Genomic DNA, 24,364 nt, shown 5'->3' on the forward strand with positions numbered 1-24,364 from the left:
AATTATACCACTCTCATCGGCGTTGAAAACGTCGCAGGGCTTGTATGCAGCAATCATCTCCGGCAGCGACTCCATCCACTCGTTCAACGTTGAAACGTCCACGGAAGTGCTTTCTCCGCAGGAGCGGCTGTACACAATCCTGTTTCGTTTTTTAAAGCGATCCAGCCACCCGTTCGATGCCTGAAAGTCATCGATGCCCAGACGCAATGCCACAAGGTCCGCCTTTTCTTTTAGAATGGCGCCGTTAACGTTGATCGCAGAGCTCCGTTCTTGATGCAGCCACTTGACGAGAACTTTTTCTAACTTCTCGTGCTGTCCTTCTTTTGCCGCTTTTCGCTTGAGCCCGAACTTGTTGGCATTCTGCAATATCACCGCTTTGTTTGCCAGGATTGTCTTAAGCGAAGATTCGGGTATCTTAAGGTCCCGGGCAATGCTGGCTTTCGTGGCTCCATGCCGCTTTTCTGCTTCGTCGATAATATTCAGCTTATGGCCGAGCGATATAACTGTCTGCTTTTGGGACATCGTGCATCACGTTGCTCCACACAACTCAAAACTTACGCTGAACGCTGGTCGCTAGGATTACGACGAAGAACATGTGCGATAAACCTAGGCCTCTCTGCGCTACCCTGTCGGCGATCCGCTGCTGGGAAACTGGAAGGAGAGAAACACTTTCCCAACGCGACGAGAGGCGATGCCACTGAGAAGGCAGGGAGAAAGTGATTGTGGAGAAGAAAAGGCACTATTTCAGCACAGCGAGCGTTGCGGGCGGCTGCTGGTAGGGGAGAGAGAAACGAACGATGAGACGAGGCAGGGAAGAAAGCTGCGCTGGAGCGAACCGGTCGAGCGGTGTCCGCATGTGGAGAAACGGAGCGAGGAAAGAGACCCGCGGCACTTTTCTTTCGTGCACCGTTCTGTCCCGCGCTTTGCGAGGGTCGTCGTATAACGCAGGCCAGGCGTAAAATTGTGTTGGATAACCGGGGTTTTTAATGCATTGCTTCTATGGGGACTTCGCCGGGACTGCGCTAATCCGTCGTAAAACCCGGGTCGTCGCAAAACCGGGGTTCCACTGTATGCTTTTACAGCCCAGTTTTTACACATGCATAGCCATAATAGACCCTCTACTACAATTTCTTGCGGAGAATCGCAAATTGTCGGGTGACTGTGTCATGCCCCTTTTTTGCTATAATTCATTCATCTACATAACGGGAAGCTCGTCTAACCGTGTAGCTGTGTGCTTAGGAATTTCAACGAGACAGTGTTAAGGGCCTCGCATCGCAAGAAATCCGGTGTTGTAGATGTCATTGGCATCCCATGAGCGAAAATTGCTGTATATATTCTATACCTTCATACCTTGTTACATTCATTACAAAGTTATTCCTTGGAATTTCGAGAATGACAGCCCACAAACAGATGTCATGAAACAAAAACACCAACAGCGCATGCCTTTTATGTTAAATCATCTCGGACTGAAATATTTAAAGTGTGAAACAATAACAGAAGATCGGCCCATGCAAAAGGCCGCATTTGTACCATAAAGCTCGCCTTTGTGCATAGCGTTCGCCGCCAGCGTTTCTGGTAAACATTACGATTACATGAGCTGCAGTTGCTGGAAAGTGCAAGGAGTTGTCGGGGATCTTTCATTTGTTCGCTCTGGTTCTGTAGTGTAGGATACTTCTGACTGTCATTTCAAGTAGCTTTTTCAGTTGTTTTCGTTTGTACAAATTTATTAAAACAGCTCAACAATCTATCTCGCAAACATCGCTTACGGTGCCGACTGTGATAAAGCTCGGTCTAGCACATTGCAAAAATTTATTTCGCGGTTCTAAACCTCAGAGCGGCAGTCGAGGTGGATATATTCAAACAAGAAACATAAAATATGCGATCGAACGTCTGACTAAGAAACCGGAATACATAATATTTCCTGCAGTGAGACAAGCATGTAGCAAATGCTTTTCTACATATGTAACTTGTACGACATATCCAGATTCTGCCGGCGCCGTTTGCTCTGTGAACTGCTTACCAAAGGAAAGTTGTTTTCCGCCGGTTATAAGAGGCAGCAACTTTGAAACTGTCAGATGTCAGTATCCGATAGGGCAGCGGCCAGTACTGATCGCCTTTTGAAGCTACACGCTCAAATCATCTCAATGATTTATGCCGGTGTCACACGACCACTTTCGATCGCGATCAACACAGCAATAAAGAACGACCTCGATCCACAAAGTCAACCCATTTTTCAGGTGAGTGTACTTTTGCCCATTTCTGTCATTATCTACCATTACCGTCCTTCCAGCTTGCTGTTCAGCTGCAAAATCGGGCGCTGAAGCCATCCATTCCGTGCCATGCTACCTGTGCTAACTGGCACCGCACCATCTGTGCCGATAACGTCATCCGCAGTGCCACTTGCCTATTATAATCTAGGTCATCCATAGTGCATCGTCACAGCTGCGACACTGACCTCATTCTTGCTGCTGAGCCAACTTTCACCGCCGAGGTTCGTACACCCGCTTCGCAAATCTTCAAAGTGGGAGCTCACGCGTGAAAAACGATAAATGTAAAAAGGCGATGTATTTAACATCGCTCTTTGAAATATGCCGCTAATCTTTTCATAGATCTTTTGCAAAACTCTCAAAAGCAATGTAACAATTCAATGTATGCTACAAATTCACATATAAAATTTGTCCTCTTGAGATGCTCTAACAGATGTACATTACAGAACCACGATATCTGTTCTTGGTACAGCATAACGGATTTGCAAACTTCGTGTTTATATTTTTTTCTTACCTTTTAATTTTTGCCAACCTGTGCAAGACTGTCAAGGTCCTAAATCAGATTTCTGCTTCCTAGAGTTCGATGTTTATTCTCAAATGCAACAAATTTCATTCAAATGTGTCTCTAGCAGTTGTATCGTGAAAGCATTTCTGTATTTCTGTTAAATTGAATAGGGAAATCGGACTCGTCCCCGAGCTAAAGCTTCCCAAAAACCACAAAATTGAGAAGTTTTCAGGAGCATGACAATGAAGACCTTCACTTCTACTCACCACCATTAAAAAAAAAAAAATCTATGCGATGCACATGATGTTATCGTAGTCCACTGCAATATTGCTTGTTCGGCCTTCGAAATACACGGACAGGTGCCACATACTGCTTCAAGAGTCTGTGCAGAGAGCAAAACCTTGCAATGCACTGCTGTTGTGTGATAGCATGGTGGCTATAGTGCACCAGACTTTAATACATATAAAAGAATAAAACCAAAAAATTTAATTCTGCGATGTCATGTGCCAAAACCCCAATATGATTATGAGGCACTCCGGTTTAATTTTGACCACCTGGAATTCTTTAATGCGCACTTAAATTTAAGTACACGAGGGTTTTATTTTCATTTCATGCCATCGGGATGCTTCTGCCGAGCCTGCAACCTCCTGCTTAGCAGCCCAATGCCATAACCACTAAGCCACCATGGCGGCTAACTTCACGAGTATGCGTCTAGCAAATCCAAGAAATTAGAAGCTCCAGGGATGGTAAAGAAAGCAACTTTCATGCGAAAAGAAAAAAAAATATGGATACTAAGAAACAAGTTTTCTTTTGAGATTTTGTGAGAGCTAGTGGAAAAAGAGACTGCACCATCCTCACGGCCATACGCTTAGCTCTATTTCCTGCACGTGAATGTCACCGTGCGGATGCATCTATTAGCGTCTCTCCCGAGAATGGCAAACCAAAATGCGTGTGGTCCGCCGCAGCAATACATAGATCCACACAGGTACGAACGCTGCCACTCACTTTGACACCATTCATGTTCCGAGGGTGGGCGCTCCTCTTGGGAGATTTCCACCAGCCAAAGCGACTGCTTCATACACTCCTGGCTTAATTATCTTTGGGGAGGCAGGCATCATGGCACAAGGTTAACTGCTTGCTGCCCTTTCAACACCTGATGATAATAGTCCAACACCCTGAAATCCCAAGAGAGAGCCACCCTAAGATCGAGAGAAAGTGAATTGAAAATATAGGGTGGGCTAACTTTCAGTGTGCTAAGTAACTTTCAGGTGGGTAACTTTTCAGCTTCTTTAAGCTGGGAGCTTAGCAAGGGGTCGATTATGTTTCGGGGTTGGGGCATCTCTTGCGATTTTCTTGTACCTACCTAGGACCGGTTTTAAGAGGCCCTGAACTGCCCTTCAGGCTTGGTGAAAAAATATTGTTACGGGGATGTTGGGAGTATAGAAAGAGTGTATTTACAATATATATACAAAATGAGTCAGAGTAGTTAAGGTGGCTGACCACAAACAACATGCAGCAGCCAGCGCCCAACGATCTTCTTCTTCCTCTCTCTTTTTTCATCCTTCCGTAACAGGACCCCCGGGTGATTAAGCGCCATCTCAGCGCATGGTAGGCGAATAATTGCGATTGAAGTACAGTTTCAGCTGCGAAACGTGCACGACATCAACAGGCGTCGGACTTGAGGATGCATCAGACTGTAGCGGCGAAATCTCTTAATTTACGTCGTTAACTTGATGTAGGACTTCATAAGGCCCTGTGTAGTGAGAGAGAAGTTTCTGGGACAGGCCAACCCGATGACATGGTGACCAAAGGAGCACCCAAGCACCAGGCGCGAACTTAACATTGCGATGGCACCGGTCATAATGCTCTTTTTGTATATGCTGCGAGGCTAATAAACAAGATTGGGCGACTTGACGTGCCATGTGAGTGCGATCGACGACTTCACGAACGTACTCAGTTGCAACACGTGGCACAGAAGGGAGGATGACGTAATAGTTCTGTGGAAACCCGCAAGGTGGAAAGGAGTAATTAATAGAGGAAAAATTAGACATCCACCCAGACGTAGCTGAGTGCTATAAAGGAAACCCATACGAGAATCGAACCCAGGACCACTGCCTTTCCGGGGCAGCCGCTCTACCATCTGAGCTAACCAGGCGGCTAGCAGATGGCAGGCGAAGTTGAGTTTATCAACAACTCAGAAGCAAAGGCAAGAGTTTGACGTAATGGTTCTGTGGAAACCCGCAAGGTGGAGAGGAGTAATTAATAAAGGAAAAATGAGACATCCACCCAGACGTAGCTAAGTGCAATAAAGGAAACCCATACGGGTTCCTCGAAAGAGAAGCTTCGCAGTTGAGGAAAAATTTGTCCTCGTCCGGGACTTGAACCCGGGACCACCGCCTTTCCGGTGCAGCCGCTCTACCATTTGAGCTAACCAGGCAGCTAGCAGATGGCAGGCAAAGTCGAATTTATCAACAACTCAGAAGCAAAGGCAAGAGTTTGACGACAGTTTTTGACATCGAGAGTTTTCAACATCGACATTGACATCCGAGTTGTTGATAAATTCGACTTCTCTTCACATGTCTGAGTGCTTCAAGGTTTTTCACACGGTGAAACGCCTGTGAATTGAAGAAACATTACAGAGTGAAATGTTAATATTTCTCAAATGTCAATGAATGTATTTTGATAAGCATCCAGCAAATATTTTGCTTAGGTGCTCATGACGCACAGAAAGGTGAGCATGGGGCATGCGCGCACTTTGGGTGAAAAATTACGTGGTATGGATGGCTTGCACGCGCGCACTGCGGGCGGCAGTGAATGGGTTAAACATCTGCGTAGGCTAACACTCATCACAGATATGTGGGCTTCAGTGTCGACGAGTGCTTAGACAAGTACGCCGTCTATTTTAACGCCAGTTGCACTTCTCCTTGAGGGCACAGACAGAGGATTTGCTGCAGTAGTAGGCAATGCAGCACCACCTCTGAGGGCTGAATTCCTTAGTTTTTCGAAAGGGTGCGGCCAAGAGCCACAGGGGATGAAAGGTGACAACGGCTCTGGCGCACGGAAGAAAGGCGACACGTTTGCGGTGGGCAAGACTGGTATCAGCGCGCCGATGGTGAGCGACCGTACCACGTGTTCCTAGAGGAGTTGTTGGTGCTGTTAGACTCGGCAGTGGGCAAAACATTGCGGGTATTTCCATTAAAATGGCTCAGGTTGGTTGGCGTGCGAGGTGTTGAGGGCCATGACTTGCGACAGTATCGGGCAACATGACCAATGCGGCGACAGGTGAAACATATCAGCTGTTTGTCCACAGTTCTCCACTCAGTTGGGTTGCGATAAAGCGGAGAGAAGCATCGGGGTGGAGCGAAAATAGTAGAAAGGCGTTCATTAGCTCTGGGATTGGCGACAGCACAGACAGAATATAAACTAATGTTTCCAAGTTCCTGGCAAACTATGGCTTGCACAAGAAGAATTGAAAATGTGGTAGCATCAGGGCTATGCGAATAGAAAGCTGCGGGCGCCATCGCATCCAGTTCACGTTGAACTACTGGCACCACATCCTCTGATGGCAACGCATGCTGCTGTGCGGGTTGATCTTCACACGTCGACGTTGTGACAGTATTGGGAAGTCTGGCGAATGGCTGCAAGATGCATCGGCTTTTGGCCTGCTCGAATTGTCGGCACTCTTTAATGATAGCATCAAGTGTAGAGTAGCTTTTGCACATGAGCAGATTAAACACGTAGTCAGCAATGCCCTTACGCATGTGCCCGACGCTATCAGCTACTGTCATGTTGTGATCGGCTTTACGATAAAGTGCCAGCACGTCCTGGATGTATGAGACATAGGACTCCGTGAGGGATTGGGCACGGGAGGCCAGTTCCTGCTTTGCCGCAATTTTACGGCCAGCTGGTTTGCCAAACAACTTTGCTAACTTCTCTTTGCATTGGTCCCAGCTGATTAGCTCCTCTTCGTGGTTTTTGTACCACACCTTTGCCGAGCCTCTTAGGTAAAACAACAGGTTAGCTAGCATAAGCGTAGGGTTTCATCTGTTGATTCCACTCACGCGTTCGTACATGGCCACCCACTCTTCAACGTCGGTGCCATCAGTCCCGCAGAAAGTTCCAGGGTCCTTGGGTTGCACAATGACAACCGAAGGTGACAGCGACATAGCTGGCGATGGTGATGTAGGAGGCAGCAACGACGTTGATCCCGCGTGCTCACCATCATTCATGGTGCAGACGGTGATGCGACGTCCACTGTGGAGCTCCATTTCCAGCCGTGGTACCCCACACCTTTCAGCAATATGTTACGGGGATGTTGGGAGTATAGAAAGAGTGTATTTACAATATATATACAATATGAGTCAGAGTAGTTAAGATGGCTGACCACCAACAACACGCAGCAGCCAGCGTCCCACCATCTTCTTTAATCCTTCTGTAACAATATAATCCGAGTATAGCATACGGTGCTGTGAACATCTAAGCCAAATTCTGCAGTCGTGCGCGGCACGTGTAGCTCGCAAGTGAAGCGCAAAGTCTTTTTTTTCTTAAATGCCCTCTTTTCAGCAGAAGCGTGCTCCTCACTCTTTTCTGGACGCCAATAGCTGACATCAATAAAGAATGGTGTTTGGATCAGGGCACTTCTTCTTACTGTTACTGTCTGAATTTATTGACGCAGTTCAATAAACAGGCTGAAGTAACCAAAAATCTGCTTTCGAATTTCAATAACAATTACGTACTTTCGCAAGAAGCCAACTGCCGTCTGCTCACGCTCGGCTGTGGCCACCCGCATAGGCAATTGAACTTTGACCACCCTGCTTATGGGTATCGTAGCCATCAGGTCTTGCTAATTTCGACTAGTTTTGAGCACTCAACTAGCCTCGAACCATGTGAAAATTATGGTTAGACCACATGCAAGCTTGCCAGCGTGCACTCACTCCTGGTTGGGCGCCTTGGCAGACTTTGCTTCGTATTCAGTTATCGATAGCGCTTAAAAATGTTCTGTTATCATTGTTCAAGATGCAGCAGGACAAAGCTGGTCTGCAACTCGTAAAAGAATTATATTATGGGGTTTTACTTGCCAAATCCACAATCTGATTATGAGGGATGGCATAGTGGGGGGCTCCAAAAATTTTGACCACCTGGGGTTCTTTAACGTGCACCTAAATCTAATTACATGGGTGTTTTCACATTTCGCCCCATCGAAATGCGACTGCCGTGGCCGGAATTCGATCCTGCGACCTCGTGCTCAACATCACAGCCACTAAGCAACCAAGGTGGGTCTGCACCACGTAGCAATGCCAGACTGGAGCATGTACGAGTGCCAGCGTGCACTCAAGCCCTGTCGTGCACAAAGCAAATGCTGCACATACGGACTACAGTTGCATGTAGCTGCAGTCTGCTATGTAGCGTAGACACTGCAGCCGCCGCTGGGTGCCGCAACAAGCCCGCTGACTGTGCGCACTGCAGCTCGTTGAGGGCAACCGCGTTTGGCTAAAGCCCCTCAATACGTTTGCCACGTCGCAGGTGCCAAAATCGGAAATAGTAGCATCTATGTGCACATCGAAAATTAAATTTGAACTGCGCGGCACGGTGACATTCTGTAGGCAGAGCGTTGCGGGCACGCCCCTCTTCACCGTAGCCTTCGCAGTGCAAGGCATTGAAGCAGCAGCTGAAGCACCACGACATTTCATTGCCAATAACTCGGCTTCTGCTGAACCTTTTGAAGTACTTTTTGCAGCAAGGTATTTGTGAAGTAATCTATTTTAACTTGAAATGCATTTCTTGATTTCAATAAACTGTGGTTCAATTCTTTATGCTCTGTTCTATTTCTTTCTTATCATCAACGCTTAACGACAAGCTAACCCTAGTGATAGGATCCATCGAGAGAAGCACCACCAGACCACCGAGTGGGCACAAAAAAGAAAACGAAAAAATGATGTGCACACAAGCACATTGTGATAATGTGACATTGTCACATGCATGTCACGCACCATGACGCAACATTAATAGGACAATGGGTACACACATTGTGACACTGAGGCATATTTTTCACACATCACACCAACAAATTTTTACATACAGCCTTCTTAGTAGCAAAGGTGTCACTTCATCTGCAGTTCTATGCTTTACATGAGGACCTATGCACATCAACTTTCACAGCATCTGCATAGGTTAGTGCAAAGCTATGGATTTTTATACAACACAAAAAAGGCACAACAAAGTGACTGACATCATGCAGTACTTTATTTAGATCACAATGTGTTCAATCTACTGTGCAATATGCAAATGTGTATAACAGCAAACCACTGCGAACCCAGCTCACAGTTTGAAATATGCACACATTACATAGGATGACACAGAGGCATAACCAGTACTTAAAAAATATATATTAGCGCAAAATAATAGGTTGTGATGTCACAAAACTAGGCTTACACAAATGTCAATGTTTTGGTTTGAAGCGAATTTGAAGAGTAATATTGTTGAATTTTGAAGTGAGTAGTTCAAATATCTGTGGGCTTTCATAAACCTTTGACTTAACATCCAATAGTGGACAGATCCCAAGAAAAAAGACACGGAAGGGCTTTACTTGCAAAGTTGTGAAGAGTTTCACCTTGGGAAACGGTTTGTATGCATTGTGCTACTATTCTGCCTCCCCCCCCCCCCCCAAGACATTCTTATGAAAAAATGTCAACATTTTTTTACATTGCCAACAATACACAAAATTTGTTTCCCCAACACTTCCTCAGTGTTGTGGTTCAGTCTACTTTAAATTTCCTGACTGTCGAGGCCGTGGAGGCATTATGCATTTGCCCATTGTGTCGCAAATTGCAAATGCCGCAAGCAATTTTGTTGGTACGACAGCCGGAGTTTAGGCTGCATTGCACAAATTCAGCTTGATGTTTCCTAACTATACATGCGAGATTAACCCATTCCATCCAATAAGCATACATATGCATACATATACATATGAACTTGGCAGGCACACTCACTGTAGTTGGCTGGTCAACCAGGGACCTGAACGTCGCTTCTACAGCCCTTAGTATAACATAGCCCATGAATGCAATCGCTGATGGCTCTCTCGTACGAACATACCAACATCCCCTATGCTTAGGCCTAACTAGCGCTGCTAGACCTTACGAAAACGATTCCATAACAAAAACTTTGGCTGACGACCTATTTAAGTATTATTGATTCAAGTCACTGAGCCACCACAATGACAGTTAAACTTCTGCTCTGTACTGCTCATTAACTTTTCTATAACAGACATTCCATTAATTTTTTGTTGAATTTTCACAAAGTGTTACCTGGAAGAAAGAAAGCCAGACGTGCTTGTTTTGTTTAGTATTCCGGAGGCATGACAATAAAATTGAAGCAGACTGCAACAAGACAGAAGGCTCAACACCATCTGCGAACTGGCATTGAACAGTCATTTTCGTCATCACCGAAGCATAGGCTAGGCTGGACCTGTTGCTACAGTAGGAGTGCACGTCCACTCTTAAAGGGAACCCAGAAGATAGTCGTTGGCTACTACAATACTAAACAAGTAAGCTCTTCGTCTATTATACTGCTCGTTCCTTACATGTCTACATATGCTGAGCTATACACTTAGCCAGCTTGTATTGATGCAAGTAACATGGTATTCAATGACAGGTTTGTTACCGTGCTGCAAATGTACATTCTATTTGCTTAATTAATTTGACTAAATGGACGTACATCCATTTGCTGTGGCCATATGTACGGCTCCCGGAAGGTTGAGATGTCACCTCGCTAACAAAAACAAGTCAATTGAATTCCAGGGTTGTAAATGCGAAAACCACGATTTGATTATGAAGCACGCCATAGTGGGAGACTTGGATTATATTTGACTACTATGATGTCCTTAACGTGCCCCCAATGCATAGGACAATAGGCATTTTTGCACTTCGCCACCATCGAAATGCGGCTGCGGCAGCCGGGATTTGATCTCGCAAGTCACCGCAGAGGGTGGCAAAAGCAAGTGTATGGAGGTCAACCTGAATGGCGCCAACTTTCATCACGACCGCCATTTTTCCACCATTGTGAACGTGGATCAGGTCCGAAACTTTGGTCGCCGTTAATAAAGAGGGGGCCGGGCTACAAGAATGAAGAAACTAACTGGAACTGTTAGTTTGAACTGTAAGGGCGCAGAGGCTCTGTCACGCATTTTGCCTTTACCTCTGCCCCCTACACGGAGAGAATCCGTGAAACAAAACAATAAAGAAAAAAAAAACTAGACGCAGGGATGTTCTAATAATCGGGCAAGTTCGAAAAATCGGTTGGCGACTATACACAAATTCTATGTCTGTGGCTTGTCTTGGCTTTGAGCTGCATCAATGGCAATGCGATTTAAACACAGGATATGTTTATCACACCTGTTTTGTAATTTATGATCGCCGGTTCAGGACACATCGAAAATTATGAATGCTGAAGTTCGAATGGAAGTGAATACTGAATAGCACAGTATTTATGTGATGAATATTCGAAGATATAGTATATTTGCCCAAGCCTACACGAAACAGGAAGAGCACGGTGATAAATGCAACACGAAGTGAGCAGCTTGTAAAAAAAAAAAAGATGTGCACAATGCTCCTACATCATTTAAAATTTAATTCCGCTAACCGCTAAATATAAATAGAAAACCTTGCAAGCATTGCAGTATACACCAGAAGACGCATAATGGGCACGCTTCATTACTAGCTTTCGCTTTTCAGTCCAAACAGATTCCTGAGCTTTTCTACAGGCGTGTCAATATCGCCCTCATTCCAGTCTGTCTCGGACAGAAGTATGCATGCCTCTTCCAACTTTTCTTCATCTTCCAATACCATGTATAGCAAGAGAGATTCGCACAGCCGGAGTGCAGTTGCCTTGCGCACTTTGCTCCAACGATGCTGCAAAAGCCTGAAGAGCTTTACGAGCACTTTCTTCCTCACATCTCCTTCAAACTGCAGCCAAGTGGCAAGCAAGCTTGAGATGGCTTCGAGTTTCTGGAAAGACTTCGACCTAAAGCAAAAAAAAAAAAAAAAGAAAACATATAGCATATTTACCCACCTTGTGAACGCCAATAATGCCGATGTCTATGAATTCACATGCTTCTGTGCACAACGTACTATATACAGTCGAACCCGGCTATATCGAACCTATTTACATCAAATTATTCTGTATATCGAACAATTTCCGAACACGGTATAGTTACAATGAGTATATATAGCAAAAATTATGCTTACATCAAACAAAAATAGAAGCAACTCCCGATATAGCGAACAAGCAGCATAAAAGTGCCCCCAGAAGTTGGCTTTGCCTTGTGGCGGTGGGAAAACCCTGCGGCGTGGCTCCATCCAGCCGCTCTCCCTACCGCGATCGCGCTGGAGCCATCGACACCCCCTTGCAAAAAACGATCCTGGTCCGCCCACAGCGCTTGCTCAGACTGCGGGCGAGCCAGGATCAGGGCTCTTGCACCCTCGTCGTGCAAGATGGCGCAAGTGTGGGTTGTCTCGCTGCTTTTCTGGTTCATTGTTTTTGTGCCTTGTGGGCCTTCTCCCACAGTGTTGCCGTGATGAAGCGGCAGAATTTGATTTTTGCTGTGAAGCTTGAAATCATAAATCGGGTCGAACGCGGTTAGAAGTCGGATGAGCCCGCAGCGTGCAAGATTACGAGAAGCACTCTTAGCATGATCTTGAATAAGGGGGAGATTAGGGCTAAAGCGGACAAACTCGCGTCCCGGTGCCCAGAGCGCCTGACACGTATGCACAGCCGTGTACAAGTGGTTAATCCGAAATCGCTTCAGACGTGCCGGCTTCCACATGCCTGGTGATAACTTCTGATGAGTGCGACGAAGCCGTTGCCGGTGTTGCCAAAGTTTGGAGCGAGCTGTCAGAATTTCCGGAAGCTGTTGATGAGTTTGTGAGTGCAAATGATGGTGTCGCGACTACAGGAGAGCCTGAAAACGAAGACTAGATTGCCAACATCGTACCGGCACAAGTGAAAGTGGGCACAATTAGGAAAGCAATGTTGGTCCTTTGCACACATCGTCCAAAGTGATTGGTGCACTCGCACCAGTCCGGTGCTTCTGCGCGAATGTGTAAAGTTGCAGCCTCAGCCGCTCCGACTCTTTAGACAATGTGGAGAAGTGCGCGCGTCGCAGGCAGCAAAATTGCCCAAGGAGAAAAAATACAGGACTATTTCATGTGAAACTAAGCCAGTTTCATCAATGAAGTGGTTTTATCAATGGTATGTGCTTTTATAATGTCCGATTCTTTAGCAGGCTTATATCGAATTATGCCCTATATCGAACTGATAGGCGTTTTTTTGCAAGTTCGATATAGCCGGGTTTGACTGTATCTGTTTGAATGATCTAAAGCACTGCACCTCACAAAATATGATCTATACAATAGAACTTCAATGTAACAAACATGCATGTAAATAATTATCAAGTATAACAATGTAAATCTAAAAGGTTTCTCACTGATATCAGCATATAATGAATATATTGGTATAACGAAGATGCGAGTTTTTCATGACAAGGTTGAACTATATGATCACCTATAAGCCCACCGCAGAATGAATACCTCTCACAGAAATATCTGGTTAGCCATGCCTAGTCGCAATCTAGCCTAATTTATGTACTTTACGCACAACTGTGACAGGTAACACCTAATGTGTGTTCAAACTGAAATGTTTGCAAATGTATAAGTTGGAACCTCACTCGCCGATGTTCCACTGTCTAGGGGCTTCATGTAGAGGAATTCCCTGATGAAGAAACAAATTTGACGGCTTCAAATACAAATCTGGCATTCCCAATTCACATAGACGCAGGCGTACAAAGGCTTCTTAATCTCATGACCTTATCTAAACCTTTGTGTTCACTCTGTTGCTCACATGAACTGCTCAGCTCCACAACCTCCCTTTAACTAGAATAGAATGAAATAGTATATGATCACCAGTCCAGGGGCAGTATTCTTGGGCGATCACATTCAGGAATACTATAGCATTTGCGAGATATCCCATCAAAATGAGGTTGCTACAGCAGAACACCATAGCCACAAAGCCAACATGGTGGATACCCTCCATGTTGGTATGGGGAGGGTGAGGGAGTGGCCCTCGACGGCGGCACGATAACGGTGATGGCATGATGGCAATGACAACGGCGCACGCCATAACTGAATTGAGCAAACCCAGTTTCCAAGCTCTTGAAGGGCCTTTCACCAGGCCCCATTCGAAACTTTGATAACACACTAGGCATCATAGAGTGCCATCCAGGGGGAATACTGCCACAAGAATTTTTAAAGAGGGTTTACTATAGTAGCTGAGAGAAAAGCAAAGAAATGCTATAAAGCAATGTTGCGAGGAGGCAAGCTACCCTCCCCTTGCGGAGTCCCTCTCCAGGTCCCTCGATCAATACCCACAAGCGACAATCCTCTCCTGCCTTCTGCCACATTGAAGTTGAGCACAAAACTCCTCTTTCGAAATGACAACTACCCCGAGACTCCCGCCTCTTTTCTCTCTGACATTTCTGTTTTTTATGAGAATACCCAAGTTGTTCATGCTGCTGCTGGCTATTTTTGCACCGTAGGCAGCATATGTGTGACACTGAGGCAGCCAGGGTGTGATGCAATCTCACTCACAGCTGGACCAGCTCCTTTGAAAGAGCACGCAGGGTTTTGTTTGAATTTTTTACTGCTTTCACAGAGTATGTAGGTATCCTACTTTAGAGACACGATTGCAATGTGACCTACGCACTGCGACTGTCTGTCTTCTGCAATGTCAAAACCTGGTAAGGAGAACCTAAATAGATGCCCAACAAAATGAAAATTACAAGATAGCGTAGAGAATTTGTTTTTTGTACAATCAAAATGTACAACCATTGCATTCTCTACCAGTACTAACACATGGCGCAGAAACTTTAAGGTTAACAATGAAGCTTGAGAAGTTAAGAACTGCGCAATGAGTCATGGCATGAAAAATTTTAGACGTAACATTAAGATACAGGAAGACAGCGGCGTGGATTAGACATGCACAGATTAGATGCGTGTACAGGTAAACATGAACACATCTCGCTCGATGACTGCGGAAAGTTGCTGTCAAAACGTTGGAGTGAAGAAGCACGGTAGCAGTAGTGAGTGAATTGAACTTTGTGCTGTATCTTGCTTCAGCGCAAGTTAAACGTCGAAAGCACAGCGCATACAAAGCTACCGGCACTGGGCGCACTTTGTCCACATTGCAGATTGCTTTCAAGATACAGCGCCCGCACGGGCGCACATTTTGTCCATATCGCAGATCGCTTTGAAGAAATGCGCCTGCGCGGCCGTTCCAGAAGCAGCAGCTGCCAGAACCGCCCCCCTCTTCCTCCCCCCTTCCCCGTGCCTCACGCGTAAAAGAAGACGGTGTGCTGCCGCCCCACCTCCCTCTTTTGCGCGCGTGACCTTGAGCTGCGATCATCAGCTGACCCTCACAAGTCACTTGTAAGCTCATGTAGACAAGGCGAAAGTCCGTTTTATACACCAAATTTTGACAAAAATTGCTGCTAATTTCATCCACTATAGCCGATAGTCCGTTGTAGCATGGTCTGTTAAAAGCGAACTTCGTTGCATTAATAAGATAGGTCGAGCAAACTAAGGTTGAAGTATGGTCCGTTATATCCGAAAGTCGTTTGTAGGTGGGTCCGTTGTATAGAGCGTAACAAGCGTAGAGTGCACTAAGGGTGTATGAATTGTAATTTTTGAGACTTACTTGATAGCAGATAGACCTGGTTTAGACCCGTGAGCTCGAGTTTAGCAGCACAACGCCATATCCACTTAACAGCGAAGGTTTAAAGGGCTACTTTTCCACTATCGCGTTTGCGTGCAGAAAAAATCCCGAAGATAGTACCATGCCAGGCCGACTGCTGGCGGAGGTGACACAGGCGTTAAGCACTCCCCATATGTGGGCCGATCTCGAAGATAGTACAATACTGGGCTGACCCGTTGTGGAGGTGCAGTTCGCCACTAAGGGGCCCACATACACAGCTTCACTGGTCATCCTTCTTCACAGAGTGGAAGGGCACTGAGTTTTGATGTTAATCATGGACTGGACAAAAAATTTCACACGGCTTACAGGCCAAAGATTAGCATATATAATCGCTACCTAAAACCGTTTTTGGCGCCCGAGTGCCATCCGCAATAAAAGAAAACGTGCCAATTATTTCGTGTTGTGTTACGCGAGGATGATGGAAACATGAATGGTATGTAGCACTGAAGCTTTCTTTTTTCTTTTTCTATCCCAGTAAATTGTAAATCTGAGTAAAGGGTGCAGGATGGGGTCGATATGTTTTATTTGTTTGAAGCAGCAAGCAGGACGTTTACGTAAGCTTTTTCCGTCTGCATTCTCAAGACCTACTGATGAAAAACTATATGCGAAAATATACAAATGAGGGATACATACTGCTTGAAGAACAAGAAAAACATTTGTTCTCCAAAGGGAACCGTACAATAACATAGTAGAATGAAAGCCGACTCTGCAGCCACAATGCCAGTGCAGTCACCGAACGGCATTAAAAATCAATAAAAGGAAATAAAGAAGATAACGAAATGCATCTATTCCTAAGCCATACAAATACATGTCATATCCAATTATAAACACCATTAGGGCAGTCTGATCGCAAACAGTAGCGCGCGAAGCAGTACGAACGATCCCGCTGAGCAGAATCACCAGCAGTTTCCAACGGCGCGACCTTGATGCGGCCCAATCCAGTTCATTCGCAGTGCCGCCATAGTATTTTTCGTCATCACAAACCTCACCACAAAGCACGCACCGTCCCATCCGCTCATCCCACTCAACTGTATTCTAGTACACTCTAGCGCAGGTGGGTGAAGATGATATGCTGCTCATATTATAAAAGTGCATTTAAAAGAGAAGCTATTTCACATGTGGAGCTAGCAGCAACAGAACCATGTAACGTGTTTTTGGTGCTGTAAAGACTCGTGTGCATTGCAGGATGAACTGACAGGGTGGTAAGTCGAGGCACCATGCCATTCGCGATCACATGGAGGACATGTTGTGGTCCATAGACACCAGTAAACAGCTGTCTAAGAATGACTGCGACGACAGCAAGTGTGGATAAATTTACATTCCACGTGGGTAAGTTCTACAAGTTCCATCTGTCTAGGACAGCAAAAATGGGAGGCAGGCTACTTTCCCCCTGTTATAAGCTGACTGCATGTTAGAGATTCATAAAAAATGGTACTCGCAAATATTAACGTGGTAAATATTATCAAGGCGAAATGAAACGTTAATGGGCAATAAAGAGAAGGGGTGGGGGGTGGACACCTTCTGTGCTTTATAACTTGAAACCACGGCGAGTGACCGCGGCATAACTGATAACTAAATGCACTTGTCATCCCCCAAAATATTTCCTGCACAGTGCTACATAACTGGAACACCAAAGCATTTGATCGTTTGACTACGGGAATGGATACCTTGAAGCTGGGATTCTAACCAAGTGGATACTCCTTGATCACTAGCTGGGAGCATTTTCAGGATGGCAACACGTGCACAGAGAATATTCATTTCATAAGTTATTCAGTAAAATTTAAAGTGATCAACAGTGGTGGTCAACAGCAAGATTTAGTTTAGTTACCCTAGAGCCTGTCAGCAGTCATCCCAGGGTCCTGAATCTCCATTACCGGCCCAAATTTTTGGTGGCAAAAATTACAGCTTAGTCTTGAATACCTCACATTTATTAATTCGGGACACTCTTCACTGAAACGTTGTGTGAACGCCTAGGAAAAAAAAAAAATGCTCTCATGATTCCACAACAAGGTTTCATAACCAGTACAGTGGAGCCCAAATGTAACGAACCTGGATAAAGCTAATTGATCTCTACGTCAAAAATGCGAAACTTAGTATAGATTGGTACTGATGTAAAATAGCTCTCTCATAACAAACAAGCCACTGAGTATATCGAACTAGGTGCGTCCACTCCAAGCGCCATCATGCTCTTGAGTGTGAGGAGCCGCCTCGCCCGACTAATGGGACACTTTCTATGGCAGACATGCTGCACCGATACTGTGCAGATATTGAGGGCATTGCACAGGAGCAGGTCAACACCATCTCAAGCATCGAGTACTGTTTTCTTAGTGGCGATCAGAAATGGTTCAAGGCACGGGCAAAATTACAGCATACGCACATAGTTGTTTCCAATAAATGGATTCCTTGCTTGCTTCTTATCTCCACTGTAGATAAAAAATCATTCTGTAGCAAACACCAGCGAAGTTCATTCAAGTTCCTTACAGATGACCTTGGGTATATAGGACCGGAAACTGTATCCAACTCGCTTTAGAACATAAGCCTGTTCATTACAAACCTGTATGTTTTAAGCCAAGCATCCTGCTGAACCACTTCGACAAATTCGGGGGGAACCCCGGTGAAGGCACCAGAAACTGCAAGGTGGTCCAGGGCTTTGAGGTACTTGGGCAGAGCCCTGTTCACGAATGCTTCGTCACTGAGGAGTCTGGCCAAGAATCCATACACAGACTCTTCAAGGGTGCGGTCTTGTTTGGCCGTGCTGAGGAACGACAGCAGCGCTTTCTTGCCAGTGATGAACTGAAATAATAAAAAAAAAGTATGAAGGTCAATGGGGTTTCACGCCCAAAATTTCCAGAGTTGCAATCCTAGTACAGTGGCAACAGAAAAATTCTGCAGAACCCATTCCACGACGACCGTTGACTGCAATGCGTTTAGCACTGGATCAATATAGTGACACAACCTAGTGCCACCACCCAAATGAGTTATGTATGAGGCACGCTGTAGCGGGACTCCTCCTTTGCACTTCCCTAACAACACTCGGCACCATCTAGTGCTGCCGCCGTGAAGCCTGCATGTGGCCTCCAACATTCATGGTGCGCTGGTGTGTGAGAACGCTGAGAAACACGTCATGGGGCTCCTCTCTCTGGCGCTTCTTTCTGGACACACTGCACCATCTAGTGGCACGGTTGAGAAGTCCACGAGTAGCCTTTGAATCCACAAGCATGGGGTGCCAGTGCCTGCGAATGCTGAGGATGGTTCCCTCACTGGCCGCACACCCTCAGTGACCAAAGTTAGTGAGAGGTTTGCTGAAGAGTGGCACGTAGCCATTGCATTCACGGCACAGCTCGCCGAGTGTTGGCGTGAATGGTCTTCGTTGAAAAGCGGCAGATACCCAGTGCATTTGTGACTGAGAAACTGGGAAAATGCACGATCTGAAGTAACTAAAAAAATTCGACAGACTCAACTATTATTGACATCTATGTGATGCAAAGACACCAACACGCACTGAGTTGGTGTCGCTCCAGGGGCCCAAGACACATTTTGTTGTTTTGTTAATGTGCGGTGTTTTAAGAAGGCGATGGGAAACCGAAACGAGTCGAGCTGGTGGGCGACGCCGGATGCCTCCGAAGCGAAACGTGATGCCCACATTGTGGCGACTGCAGCAGGGAACGGTAGCGCATTTGGATTATTGCCTACTAAAAGCATGCAGTACGCTACCAATGGCACCATGCACAATGCGCTGTAAAACGCATAGGCGAAGATGCTTATCGCAATACCGTAAAAACCGAACTATAGGTCGGACCGGAATATAGGTCGATCCCCTAACTAACGAATTCTAAAAATGAAAAAATCTTTTTCAATGGCAAAAGTACCGAAAGACACCCTTACCTTGAAACAAATGCAACTCATGCACAATAGTGACAGTATTTCTTTAAACGCTGCTCGCATGTGCACCCGGCCAATTTTTAACAGTATCATGTGACCATCAACCCGCGTGCTTGTCAGCACCTTATTAACGGCGCTGAGCGGCGAAACAAATGAGATACACGCATGTGTACACGTGCGCTTACTTTCGCTATTTCGCCGCTCTGTGCCGTGATGATAAGGTGCTGACAAACACGCGGGTCGATGGTCGTGCAATACTGTTAAAAATTGGCCTTGTTTGTAAAGTACACAGAAGGGCACGAAGTTGGTTGGTTTTGCACTTCGATAATGTAAAAACAAAACTTCTGGTAATTGGAACGAAAATTTCCACATCACCATGTAAACGGAACTGAAGATGGAACTAGAACTGTTTTAACCCTTTCACTGTCACGGACGTACCGGTACGTCACCGCGCTTCCCCCCCACAGTGTCACTGACGTACCGGTACGTTCTCTATCGTGCGTTCAAAATTTCGCGCCGAACGCAAAGCTGCCGCTCCTGGATTGGCCACGCCATCTGTTGACTCTTTCTACAAGTTCGTATATTCGCCCCGACCTGTGTTAGTCCATGTATTGAAGAGTACGGTGCGACTGCCACTCCCCACTTTCTCTTTGCTGAGTGGCGCGGTGGCTCCGTGTTCGCTGGATCATGCGTCGCGCGCGTGTGGTTATGGGTTCAAGGGTTGTTCTGCCATCTCCGCTGGTTTGAAGGTTTTTATTTTTCTTCTGTTGGTGTGCCTGCTACGGCGCATTAGGTTCAGGCGCACGTGCCGTTGCCTCTCCGAAAAGTGTGACTCGATTGCTGCTTTCGCTCTCTCGCCGCACCCTCACTTCCGACTTGCAGCAGTAAACGTAAAGCCCTTCGAACTTTGTTTTAGCCTTTTTCTATCTCCCTCTGTCTTCTTGATCACGCAACGTCCCGATTCTCTCCGTTGTGCAGGCGACTGAAAGCGCATCCTCCCTGCGCGCGGTTACTTTCAGATGGCTGAGCGCGCGGGACCTTCATCTGCTCATTGGAGCGGTGGCTCAATTCCGATTCAGAATACGAGCCGAGCTCGGATTCGGACTCGGACACAGTCGCATGCGAGGAAGAGGGTTCCGCATCGTCAGATTCGGATGTTGAACGGATTTTATAGTCAGGCTGATGATGATGATGATGTTTACTAACAACAGCTGCAGAACACTGAAATGTGCATATTGCATTGACTATGCTATTTGTATACCAATCTTAATCAAAAATAAATTGCTATGTTCATTCCCTGTTATGCTCGTTCCCTGAAACCAAGCCGACACTGGGGGTGCGTCATGGCCAGAAAGGTCCGACAGTGAAAGGGTTAAATAAGTTGTATTCGTCAACTTCTTGTACGACCCCCGACCATGGTAATAAGTTTTTTTCGGTTCCTGCTATGCTCCATTCCCATAGTTATTTTTTCTAGCCTCGTCAGTAGTGCAGCCCTTGTCTTAGTGGTCCAGTTCCCATCGTCGTAACTTCGGTGTGGCCAGTGCAAGTCTGCGAAGTTACAAGTCCCCATCTTCACAAGCTTCGTTCGTGCCGTGGTGGCCCTATTCTGTGCTTCGTTGCCACGTCGGCGTCTTCTCACTTTGGTGGCTGGTGAATGTCGGCGAAGTTACGAGGCCTGGCCTCTACTGTTTCCATGGTGGCACAGAAGCATGCACGCTATGTGCTTACTTTAGAAAAGAAAATGTATATTATTGTTGGCTTCGAAAGCGGCTGTTACATGAAGTCGGCACTTGTGATGAAACACGGGGTTCCAAAAAGCAGCTTGACAAGGATTCTGCACGACAAAGAGAAGTTACGGGATGCCTTCGAAAGTTCGGAATTTGGGCCTTGAAGGAGAAGGCTACGGCACGGCGACCATGAGGAGCTGGCAAAGAGCCTGGTGTTGTGGTTGAGGACAGCCCGGAGCCAAAACATCCCCATCAATGGACCGTTAATCTATGCCAAGGCAGAAGAATTTGTTATTCAGCTGGGAATAAAAGACTTCTTGTGCAGCGAGAGCAGGTTGACGAGGTTCAAATAGAGAAATAGCCTCGTTTTCCTTGCCATTTCAGGGGAAGCTGCAGCAGCTGATGCTACTGCATGCCAGGACTGGCGGGCACAACGGCTTCCGGAGATCCTAAGTCACTTCAAGGCCGTAACAATATCTACAATATCTACAATGTGGATGAAATGGCAAATTTTTTTTAAGCTGCTGCCATTGAAGTGTCTCACTTTTAAAGGTGAGTGATGCACGGGTGGCAAACTTGGCAATGAGAGGGTAACTGTTCTTGTAGGTGCCGACATGTCGGGCGGAGACAAGCTGAAGTTTCTAGTGATCGGAAAGTCAAAAGATCCCCGCTGTTTTAAGGGAATAACAACCTTTCCTTTAGCCTATGAGTCGAACACAAAAGCATGGATGACGCAGGCTCTCTTTAGCAAGTGGCTTCACATCAAGGATGCGCGATTTTTGCGGCAGAAAAGGAAAGTCCTTTTCCTTGTTGACAACTGCCCTGGTCATGGAACTGTAACGGGACTGAAGTCGATTCAGTTAGAGTTCCTACCTACTAATACCAAAACAATGTTACAGCCCATGGATCAAGGAGTTATCCAAGCCCTCAAAGCCAGCTTCCGCAAGAGTTTCCTGCAGAGGATGCCGGTATGTATGAGCCAGGAGAAAGAATACAAGGTGGACATTCTTGGTGCCATTCACCTCACTGCTGATGCCTGGAGGCAACTGACGGCAAGCACGGTAGCAAATTGCTTCAGGTGTGCAGGATTTTCCTCAGATGGCCAGACTTCTGACATGCAGGATTTGCCTGAGTATGATAGTGAAGAGGATGCCACTGAGAAGCAGGACCTATTAGATCAGTGTGCATCGAGGGAAATTCCACTGGACTTTGGCGAGCATGTGCACGTATAGAGTGATGTTGCAACTTGCCCTGAAAACACAGTGGAAAGCATTGCTGCAAAGGTATGCAATGAAGAAGAAGAGGACGACCCAGAGGAGGCATGTCAAGCTACCACAGAAGCAGCTACCCCATTTCAAGGAACAGAACTAGATATGCAGGCTTTCAATAATTGTGTTTTTTTAGAAAGAACCAAGATATGAAATGTTCTTGCAAAGCTTGTGTTCCATGGGCAAAGCAATCCTGAAAATGCAGTTGCAAGGACTCAAGCAACCGATAATTGATACATTTTTTAATGCACAGCGGCAAGTACATGCATAATATGCTGTGCCAAAGCCTTTTGTGATTTCCTGTGTTTTGTTGAAAAGCTATCAGCTGCATTCAGCTTCTAGTGTTTTGAGTTCCCTAAAATGCTATTAACCCTTTGAAGATTTTTGCCATACATGTACGGCGGCGGTTTTCTGTCCTGCAAGGTCTTTGCCGTACGGTTTCGACCCTCCGTTTGAAATTTTGCGCCATAATGACGATGCGCGCTCACTAGGAGGTGCTGCCACATCTTAGGACTTACAAGAAGCGTTTCACATTTGTGCTACCTTCTTGGGGAGATAAACGTAACTGATTTCTAGCTTTAGTGCATCGCGCAGACTGCGGCAACACCCCTTTTGCGGTTTTGGTTTCGCTGTGTGATCGCAACAGAGGCGCGCGAAACGTCATTTTTCTCTTTGTCGGCACTCTCTTGCAGCGGCGTTGGAAGTTGATTTCTATCTTGATTGGCGCTGCTCTTAGCTTGTTTTTCAGCGCCGTTTACGAGGTATTCTCGCTCTCAGCGCCAACACGCTAACGCGAGAGGGTGCCTCAGACCTCTGCCCAAGGCAGCCCAACGCAGAGAAGATGTCATGTGTGCGCCAACACAACTTGTCGCTCCAAAAGGAGAACAGACACGCATTTTAGGTGTGCAGACTGCGATAAGGCGCTGTGCATAGAACCGTGTTTCAAGGAGTACCACACTCTGAAGTACTATTGAACATTTTGTAGTTCTCAGTGATGCCGACACCAAAATAATGCTCCAAATTTTTTTTTTACTATTTATTCCCGACTTTATACATTTTGTACATTCAAGATCTGCAATAAAGTAATTTGACTACCTGGGAAGTTTTTTTCCAAATAATTCGACCCTCAAAGGGTTAAGAGGGTGTATGCACAAAATGCTGTACCTTTGCACATATTTCCCAGTAAACAGAACTGCTGTTAAATGGAACTGATTTCTTCGGTCCCTTGAAGTTTTGTATACTGAGCGTCTACAGCATGCATATAATATATATTTCACTTATCCACGAAAATTAAATTACAGTTGGAAGTCAGGGCTCTTTCACTAGCTGCCTGTCCTTTATTTTTTTCATGTGTTGTGCTCTGAATACGATCAAAGTGAATGGCTAGAACAGCACAGCTTACAAAGTTCTCAGACATGCCGCCCACACTGACGAGAAATCCCTTAAGCAGGGGTTCACGGTACGAGTCGAGCGCCAGCAGCTGGCTCCAGTAGGGGAACGTCTCATTGGAATGCCGAAGGTTGATAAGGCTCCCCAGGTTTTCAGGCAGGATCTTGCAGGCTTCCTCTCGGTGTGGGATGTATGGAATCTCTGGGGTGCTGCGTTGATTGAAAGAATAAAATGGAGTGCCCTAGTACGCAAAAGATAGTGCATTTTGTTACGTAGCATATTTGTGATCAATATTAACATGCACTTCTTTCCCTGAAAAATTCACTGAAATATGACACATGCGTTAGAATGGAGTACGCAACTTAAACTGGGACAGGTGGTGTCCAAATCCCGTCCCCCCATCTGGAACCCCACCTTCCAATCTTGAATGCCATGCATTGATGAACTGCAAGTGTTTGAAGCTTGCCATAAATTGAAATCACTGTGGGTGGTGTCCAGTGAGTAATGCCCGGTCCACTGTGGCTC

General features: G+C 45.9%; 1 protein-coding gene across 1 annotated transcript in view; it reads right to left on the reverse strand.

Annotated features, from left to right (window-relative positions):
• Positions 1-8,993: 8,993 nt before the first annotated feature.
• Positions 8,994-24,364, reverse strand: part of Tbcd (tubulin folding cofactor D) — a 92,153-nt gene continuing 76,782 nt past the window's right edge. The window contains exons 14-16 of the mRNA XM_050178041.3: positions 23,853-24,048; positions 18,128-18,366; positions 8,994-11,790 (exon numbers count right to left, since the gene is read on the reverse strand). Coding sequence (XP_050033998.2) covers positions 11,484-11,790; positions 18,128-18,366; positions 23,853-24,048 — 742 coding nt within the window. The 3' untranslated portion in view covers positions 8,994-11,483. The remainder of the gene's footprint in view (positions 11,791-18,127; positions 18,367-23,852; positions 24,049-24,364) is intronic.

Source organism: Dermacentor andersoni, chromosome 5 (assembly GCF_023375885.2).
Source record: "Dermacentor andersoni chromosome 5, qqDerAnde1_hic_scaffold, whole genome shotgun sequence".
In the NCBI taxonomy this organism is placed as follows: Eukaryota; Metazoa; Arthropoda; class Arachnida; order Ixodida; family Ixodidae; genus Dermacentor; species Dermacentor andersoni.